The sequence below is a fragment of the Numenius arquata genome, chromosome 9 (assembly GCF_964106895.1).
Source record: "Numenius arquata chromosome 9, bNumArq3.hap1.1, whole genome shotgun sequence".
Classification (NCBI taxonomy): Eukaryota; Metazoa; Chordata; class Aves; order Charadriiformes; family Scolopacidae; genus Numenius; species Numenius arquata.
In genome coordinates this window covers 46,391,532-46,400,871 of record NC_133584.1, presented here as the reverse complement: position 1 = coordinate 46,400,871, position 9,340 = coordinate 46,391,532, and the positions used below count along the sequence as shown (strand labels likewise).

Genomic DNA, 9,340 nt, shown 5'->3' with positions numbered 1-9,340 from the left:
GATCTAATATTTTCTCTTCACTCCTGGTCACTGTAGAAACACAAAGCAGGTTAAGTGGCCACAAGAGCAGCACACGAAACAGGCTTTCCCCCAAGAACAGAAAAATTTAGAACAGATTAATGATTATTTTTTCAGAAACACAAGGAGAGTGAGTCAGTCCTGTGTCTTCGGCTGAAATGGAACACGACCTTCTACAGAATGTCACGGAAAGACTGCTGCGGTTCCTTCTTAGGGTTGTTTCACCCAGTTTCTCAATGAAGAAACGAAGCTTCCTCCTCCCCTTTTCCCTCCCAGCCTGCTCCATTTGCCTTGCCCTGTAAGTCCAGTCTTCATTGTGGAGTCTGGGGACTTCATTAAACCACTCAAACATAATTAAAGATTTCTGCTTGACAAATACTGTCTCTCAAATCTTTGGACACTTGTAGGCAAAGCTGAAAACAAGATGCAAAAAGACCTCTGCTCAACCTATAGGCTGCAAAAGATGCCACTGGCAAGATGGAATATTACTTTCCCCTGTTTTTTTTCTTCCCAGGTTGGATAGGAAGGAGCTGGAAGAAGGCACGTCGCGACATACAGAGACGATACGAGCAGAAACAACACAAGGACGAGAGTCGCGAGAATCCACGGGGGACAGCTACAGGGGTGTCCACCTAGCAGACCGGAGCAGGACAGCGAGGAGCAGAAGCGAGCCCTGGCGAACGGGAAGAGGGGATGTGTGTGTGATGCTGTTGTGGGGTGTGTATCCCTGCCCGCTGCCTTACCTGCGCGAGCTGCCGCTCCCCGCCCGCCCGCTGCCAGCCCGGCGGCTCCCGGCGGCTCCCGGCGGCTGCCGGCGGGGCGGGCGCGGACATGCTCGGTGAAGCGGGCGGGGCAGGGCCGGGGAGGAGCGGAGCGGAGCGGAGCGGAGCGGAGCGGGGCGGGGCGGGGGGAGGCCGGGCAGGCGGGAGGGCAGCCCCCGGAGCCACGCCGAAGGGGAGCCGGGTGGGTGCGAGGGGGTCGGGGAGGGCAGGGAGGGCTGTGCCGCTGGGTGAGACGAGCCCTTGGAAGTCGGCGACAGCTCCGACTCTGCAGCTTCCCATCTTTTAAACTCGCAAAAAGAATGCAGAGGCCGTTTCTTCTCGTTAAACGCTGACTGGCTTTAGCAAGTCTGAAGGTTTTGGAATAAATGAAGAAACTTCTAGGAAACTTCTGTTTCTGGGACTTCCCTGGGTGTTTTATTTAAGAAAAAATCATGGGGTGCAGGAGTCTGCAGAGATGCTGCCTCCCTTGGCGATGCTTCTTCCTTGGTAGAATATAGCTGTGGCTTTTCGTCCATACTGAGTCTTGAATTTGCTTTAAGTAGCCTTAAGCTCACTTAAGATATTGGGAGTGTGTTGTAGTTCGTACGCAGTAATGTTCTGCAGAGCCTCCTAAACCAGACAGACTCTGAAGTAAACAAGACTCTTAAAATACTTCCAGAACCTGCCTTTGAGGGGCATCTCTGCAAGCGGGAATTCAACCCCCTCACAGAGAGTACATGGTGCATCCAGTTCTCATTTTCATAGTCTAATCATTATACTGTCATACAGCACTTAGGCAATCTCTCCTCTTACTGGTGTTTTATTTTCTTCAAAAGCCTAGCAAGAAATTAAACAAAAGGATGCTCTTGGTTTTCCACATGATCTGTCCTAAACCGAGAGCGTTTGAGTTGCTTGGGCCAGGCAGGTCTGGTCATGCACAGAAACCGAGCTCTTGACACCTCCAAGAATTTTAAATGAAATTAAGTACTAGGTAGAAGCAGCTGACGGAAGACATCCTGAATCCTGAATCATAGTCTTGGACTTGGACTGTTCCATCTAAATCAAGCTTTAGGTAGCTAACGTGCAGGTCAAGGTCTTAGACTCTATAGACTCTTCAGATGAGCTGAGGATTCGTCTTCCTTTGCTTCTCTTCTCCTCTCTTGCTTCGCTTCTTTGCTTCTCTTACCACATGCCATGGGGTATGGAGAGTGTGCTGCACGCTCTGGTGGTAACACAGCTATGACAGCTCATGTCTTCCCTGCCATTTCCCTGGCTGGTACTGTGTGTTGTGCCATGTGATCTCAAAGCTAATTCCCTCATGATCATCATGTGTCTTCCTGCTCCCTTGGATCCATCAATGCAGTGAACCTTTCTGTGACTCTGCCTCTCTGTTTATGAGTACTTCTTCAGATGTCACACTAAGGAGCAAAACTCTGCCTCCAAAAAGTCATTAAGAGCGCTGAAATACCCTACTTGAATGTCTTCCAAGGCAAATTTCTCTAACAGGTAGCCAAAATTAATTACCTAGATAATTATGACATTGATACTAATGGGAAAGCTTATGTTTTAAGCTTGCAAAACAGCAACCACAGAGCTGTAGATCTCTATAAAACAATTTATACATCTATTACGTGCATTACCTGTTTAGTCTTCTAGTAATGTGGGGGGGGAGTGTCCCATCTGCTTAAAAATAATAATCTTTAAAAATCCTATTTCCTAGTCCCGTGAGTGTTTTATTATTATTGTAGCAATGTATTTAAATGATAGTCTAAAATATTCCAGTGAAGGAACTCTTAAATAACTTGATAATACATAAAAGAATATTATTTAAATGAAAGCATTTTTCTGTATACTTTTAAGATTAGTGTGCAAACACTTATCATAATTCCTTAGCTTTGTATCTATTTTTTAATTATGTTAAAGAATATTATTCACTCTCTCTGTACTGTGAATTGCAGCAGAAGCTTCCTGATGAATTGCTTTTATACACCGAACGTGAAATGTTTTTTCAGTGTGAAAATACATGAAAACTTACACTTAACATAATCATATGGATGTACATACTGAAGGGGCACTGTCTAGTTATCATTAAAATCAGCAAAGGTTACATTCAGTTTGCTTATCACCACGTAGTTTCAGTACGCTGCATCCTGTTTGTCACCAGGCTCAGATTTATCAACTTCGTCTGAGAACTGAATTTGACTGAAAAGAAAAAAAACTTAATTTCAAACAACTTGAAGTACAATGCTGCTTCCTGTTGTGCAGGCAGGACCTCTGGGTTCTACCCCTCTTCTTTTGCACTGTGGCCAGTTAGATGCATCTGGAGAATGGACGAGAGGGTCAGGAATCCTTGGGCAGTCGCACCTGAAGAAAGTCACATAGTTCTCCAGGCTGTAAGAAACTCCAGTATTTTATACCTCTAGGAACTCTTCGTGGGTTCAGTCCTCCTAACCCTGCCTAAGGCCTTTCGAGCTGCCCTGGAGGATCCTTGACTGGCCTTCAGCTGCAGTTCCAGGATGGCACTGGTCTTCTGCACATCTTGAGTCACACCAATGAACCCCTGCAGATGTCTGGAATTCCTTAGGGCATCCCGAATGGCACAAGACCTCTGTATGTGGACAAGTGAATTCAGCCTTAAAAGTCAATTCATATGTAGCTTGTGGTTGTCTAAGTAATTAGACAGTGGAACCTATTAATGATTAAGCTCACCCCGAAGAAGACACCTAGTGGCTACGGTGCCACATTGCTCCTCAGGCTTCATTAACGGCTTTTACTAGGGATGAGATTCAGCTGCCTGAGCTTCTACTGCCACTTGAGATGACCTTGCACATCCTGCCTGAACTCCAGCTCATGCTGTAGATGGGTTTTCCATAGGTCTTGTATCAGCCCCATCTACATGTTCTGGATACCATACGGCATCTCAAATGCCACCAGGCAGCCTACATTTAAGCAAGTGAAGACTTAACTCTCTGAAACGGGAGCTATATTTAGGTGTATTGATCTCCCACAAATCTCAGCTTTAACGCCCTCTAATATGAACGAGAATGGAGTCCTTTCTAGCCATGGTATTGGTAACATCATTGTTGAGATACATCATCCAGGGAATACCATACATAAGATTTATTTGAAACAGCTTCAGCGTACTTGTACCAGAGTTATGCATTGTTACGATAAGAATTTAGTTGGGATTTTCATTGTTTCTTGAAGATGTATATAGATCTGATATACATTATTTCAGTCCTTGTTGTTGCCGCTATAAATTAGAATAGGAACGGTCAGAATTTTCATGTCCATTCTTGTTTAAATGGTAATGCTACAAAGCAATAAAAATGGGTCTTTTTACATTTGCTGGCAAGGTTCTGCCCAACCAAATCCTGGACTGATTGTTTTCCGTAGGTAACGGACACGGTTTGCTGGAGCGTGAGAAAATTAACCTCCTTCATCAAGTCTGCAAAAGTAACTCCTGCCATCCTGATGTAACCTTAAGGCCACCCAGAATGGCACCGCTGCCTGGCAGTCTGGACGTTTCAAGATGGGGTTTTGTCTACCAAGGAAGGAGAGCTGGAGACTCCATGTGGCACACACAGCTGTCCCTGTTACCTGCCATCTCCAAAAATCACGACACCTGGCAGCTTCTTGCACAGGTGCTTTTGAACATTAGAAATTAACGTTTGGGGAAACTGGTAGCAGCAAGTTGGTTTACTATGACTGATGGCATCAGCAAAGCTTGTTTTTTCTCATGGATTTGCATCCTTCGCTACGAGAAGGATTTGCTTCTAGCAAGCTGTGTGGTGTGGTCGACATGCTGAAGGGAAGGGATGCCACCCAGAAGGACCTGGACAGACCAGAGAGGTAGGCCCATGCAAACCTCATGAAGTTCAGCCAGGCTAAGTGAAGGGTCTTGCATGTGGGTGACAGCAATCTCAAGCATAATTACAGGCTGGAAGGGATCTTTGGAGATCTAGTCCAACCGTCTTGCCAAAGCAGGTTCACCAAAGGACATGGACCTGTTGGAGCAGGCTCAGAGGGCCACAAAGGTTATCAAAGGGCTGGAGCACCTCTCCTATGAAGACAGTCTGAGAGTTGGGGTTGTTCAGCCTGGAGAAGAGAAGGCTCTGGGGAGACCTTATAGCAGCCTTCCAACACCTAAAGGGGGCCTACAGGAGAGATGGGGAGGGACTCTTTATCAGGGAGTGGAGGGATAGGATGAACGGTAATGGTTTTAAACTGAAAGAGGGGAGATTTAAACTAGATATTAAGAAGAAATTCCTCACTCTGACGGTGGTGAGGCACTGGAACAGCTTGCCCAGAGAAGCTGTGGATGCCCCATCCCTGGAAGTGTTCAAGGCCAGGCTGGATGGGGCTTTGAGCAACCTGCTCTAGTGGAGGTGTCCCTGCCCACGGCAGGGGGGTTAGAACTCAATGATCTTTAAAGTCCCTTCCCACCCAAACCTTTCCATGATTCTTCCCTATGAGAGGGAGGGGGCGAGACTCGCCCTCACCCGGACAGCCCCCAGCCTCCGCACAGGAGCCCGCTCCCGCCGCACCACCGTCCCCCTCCCGGCCCGGCCTCTGCCGGGCGGAAGCGGCGCCGGGCCGGAAGCAGGGAGCCGCCTTCCGCTTCCTCTCCCCCCCGGAAGAGGCGGGCAGGGCCGCGGCCATGCAGGTCTCCAGCCTCAACGAGGTGAAGATCTACAGCCTCAGCGCCGGCAGGAGCCTCCCGGAGGTGAGTGAGTGGGGCGAGGGGACGCGCCGCCGCCGCTGTTGTCCCGGCCCGGCCCGGCTCGGCTCGGCCTGGCCTTTCCCGCGGTCGGGCCGCGGGCCACCGCTGGCTCCTGCAACAGGAGGCTTTAAAAACGTGCTGTAGGGTTCGGGCCTGAGCCCGGGCCAGGGCCGCTCGCCCGGCTGCCCCTTCTCCTTCTGGTGCCGAGGGCGGGGATGGTTAACTAAATCCAGCTATCGGTGTTTCTTAAACTAAAAATGCAGTTTGAACGTGTGCATCCCTCACTGTTGGTGTGTCATTTTATAGACCCTCAAAAAACAGGACTTTGTAAGTTTTCTGGGTGTGGTGGGATTGTTAAGTTTTGCCAGTAGAAGTTTTAAAATAATCAAGAAATGAAAGAATTATCGGCCTGAATGTCTTACGCTCCCAGACTGGGTAAACTTTAAGCAATTGTCTTTATGGATAATGAGCTGAAGACTGATTTATATATTTTCTTACAGTGGCTTTCAGACAGGAAGAAAAGAGCTTTACAGAAGAAAGATGTGGGTGAGTGTTGCTGGCATGGGGTCCTCATTAATACCTGGCTGCACAGACACGACATGCATGTCTCGAAGGAGAGACTTTACTATCTGATAGAAGGATGTTATGCATAGCTTATATTTTTACAACTACAAAATTAAAGCTATAAATAGTTACTTCAACTCCCTGTATAGGTTTATGTTAACAGAATATTACCAATGTTGTTTTAAATTTCAGACATTAAATATTGGGGCAGTGGATTGTACAGAAACATCATGGATGAATTCCACGTGTGGTTTATGATAAAGTCCAACTATAAACTTCTCTATGGTATGATGCTAATCGTAGAGTGCAGGAATATCATCATGTTAGCCTGAACTTGTTATACAAAATAAAAATGGCTATTTACATACCAGAGGAAGTGGTGTATAAGAAACTCAACCAACAAAAAAATACAGAGTTAACAGGAGGATGGAATACATCTTAGTTGTGTAAAATGTGTGATAAATATTTTCAACCACATTATATAATGATTTGTTACATAGTCACCTCAGAATAGACATCTATTTTGCATGGAGATCACCCGCTTCTCAGGGTTAACAGGCTGTATGAATTTGCTTATAAGGTATTAATTATACTTAAAAGATCTTTATACTTCAAAAGATCTTAAAAGACATTCCCTATATTTAACTCAACATCCTTCTGTAAGAAACCATTACAGTTTTTTGGACTGATACAGTAGTGCTACCTTTATATTTATTTTTCTTTCTTTATAGATATCCGTAGAAGAATTGAACTTATTCAAGACTTTGAAATGCCCACGGTTAGCACAAAGATTAAGGTGTCAAGAGATGGACAGTATATTATGGCAGTTGGTGAGTTAACAAAGTGTCTCTCTGCAGCAGAGGTCAAAAGTGCTAGAAACTGTTGTTTGCGGAATGACTTGGTATTTCAGGTAGAATTGAAGGGAGTTCATTTTCAAATGTAGCATTGAAGTTTGGAAGGCTTTTGGAAGCTTACTGTTAAGGTGTGATAGATGTGGCTGTCTTGGTAGTGGTACTGTATTCTACTTGGTAGAATACAGATGTTCTTAGAATCATAGAATGGTTTGGGTTGGAAGGGACCTTTGAAGATCATCTAGTCCAGCCCCCCTGCCACTGGGGGGTTTTAATGCGATTAAAAACTAAACTGTTTATAATACATTTCAAAACCAAGTTCTTAATTATTTTTATTGTATGTATGTAAATTTGCTTTAGATAACTTCTGAACATTGTTGTTTTGAGTGTGGAGGATAACGCTACATTTTGTATCTGTAAAAGCAGGATCCAAACACAAGTGCTTTAGTAGGCATTAATAGCATGAGGAGACTTGGTCTTTCAGACTTAGTGGGAGGCATTAATAAATTCTATATGATGTATTTATTAATTAGAAGAACCTACATACAAGCAGGGTGCTTTCAGGCACCAAAGACAAAAAACGGGCCATAAGGTTATGTTACTAAGAGGCATGTTTTTCCAGTCATAGAGATTCTGATACTATCAGAATATTTACAGTTGAAATGTTGTAAAATCTGTATATGTAAGACATTATAATTAAAAACCAAACCAAAACAAACCAAAAAAAGCTTTAATAATATCTTTTTGTTTATGTTTTTATTAATGATTAAATTGTTCTTTCAGGAACTTACAAGCCAAGGATCCGCTGTTTTGATACCTATCAGTTATCCCAAAAATTTGAAAGATGCTTAGATTCTGAAGGTTAGTATAAGCTATAGCTGTTAGTACTAGGTATCTTTCCTGTTTAATTCAGGTTGGACTCAAGTAGAAGTTTCCCTCCCTCTGCTGGGCGGGCAGAATGTACTTTGGAGGAACACAAGAATGTAGAGTAAAACATTAAGTTGTGTTTATCGCTGTAGTTTTCCCTTCTCCTCCTTCTTGAAAGTTCTTTGCTCTCCTGGAGCAGTGTGAAGTGTGTAGGATTTACCTTGAGCCCTGCGCTTACTGGATCAGAGAGTGAACGTGGCTGAAGGCTGTGCTCTGTTTGGGGAATGCAACGGGGGTACGATGGCTGGGTAGTGGTCAGTTCTCCCTTCTTTCCACTTCTGTGAAGCAGTATAGTTGGTGAAGGCACAGTGGTTGCACCATCGTTACTGAAATGAGTTCTTACTGTTTTTCCTCTGGATCCCAAGCTCAGTAGGTGAGTTACAGGGTAAAGAGAATTCCATGAGAGTGAGTTTGGTTTTTGTTTTCTTGGAAGCAAGATGCTTAGGGATAGATGGTAGCATGGTCAAGGTCCTAATTATATGTTGTTTGCTACAAATTTGGAGGGAGGACAACGATGCCGAGGAAAACAAGGAGCCGTCTAGACAATGGGAAAGGGGGAATCTGCTGGCAGTTAGACTAGGGGAGGAGGTCAGAACTGCTGGGGCTCTGAGTTCTAGGGTGTATGGATTTGGGAAATGGTGGTTTTAGTGGCTTTTTTAGTTTGTTTTTTGTTAGAATACTGGGATGTTAGAAGACTGATGGCTGAAAACTGGGATACAGGGATGACCAAAGCAATGAGGGGATGAGCACAGAGGGGCAGAAGTGCTAAATCACTACAGAAGAATGAAACTGGTCTAACTGTAATGTCTGTGAAAGTGTTGTGAAAAATAAAAATTGAGAACTACTGAAATAGGTCAGGAGAAGGGGAGTAGCTCATGGTGGTGTTTCTTTACCCTGTGCCTCAGGGACTACAGGGAGTCATGTAGGGTGAAGGGACAGTGCTACAGTATAGTAAGAGGAAAGGTGGTGGGGGCAGAGAGGCTGGGGAGAGGAAGGTATGGCAAGAGTGAGACCCACTTTGAAAGAATAACAGTAGGAGTCATTTTAATAGTAAGTGCTTGCTGGTAATTAGAGCTTAAAGTATTTTTTTTTTTTTTTTTCTGAACTGGCATCTTGCTAGACTGCAGAAGTATGTTTAATTTGAAACGTAGCATAGAGTCACTTCAGGTAACTTTAAATGAGCTGCCTCATTTAAATGGAACCAGTTTAGCTGAAACAGCTACTCCCTGATGTTCCCAGCCCCTCTCATTTAAAACTAGGCAAAGTTCAATACATTGCAGTGTTCAGCATGGATGGTAGCTTTCAAATTTGTGATTTCTTTTTTTTTGGGGGCCTTAAAACTTTTTCTGTGGAAGCACTGACCCCTTAGAAGGATTGCATGTGCAGGACTGTACATAGTATGTCCGAATTCATGTCATTTTTTATCATCTTTGACGGTTTACCAAAGATTCACGGACCACACACTCACTAAAAACTATTTGATTAGACCTTCTCTG

At 44.6% G+C, this 9,340-nt stretch overlaps 1 protein-coding gene across 3 annotated transcripts in view; it reads left to right on the top strand.

Annotated features, from left to right (window-relative positions):
- Positions 1 to 5,429: 5,429 nt before the first annotated feature.
- The window catches only part of NOL10 (nucleolar protein 10), a 53,712-nt gene continuing 49,801 nt past the window's right edge, over positions 5,430 to 9,340 (top strand). The window contains exons 1-4 of one of the 3 annotated variants that reach the window (XM_074153112.1): positions 5,430 to 5,505; positions 6,003 to 6,048; positions 6,798 to 6,896; positions 7,701 to 7,778. In XM_074153112.1, coding sequence (XP_074009213.1) covers positions 5,440 to 5,505; positions 6,003 to 6,048; positions 6,798 to 6,896; positions 7,701 to 7,778 — 289 coding nt within the window. In that variant the 5' untranslated portion in view covers positions 5,430 to 5,439. The remainder of the gene's footprint in view (positions 5,506 to 6,002; positions 6,049 to 6,797; positions 6,897 to 7,700; positions 7,779 to 9,340) is intronic. The other 2 variants (XM_074153114.1, XM_074153113.1) reach the window with 2 other exon arrangements.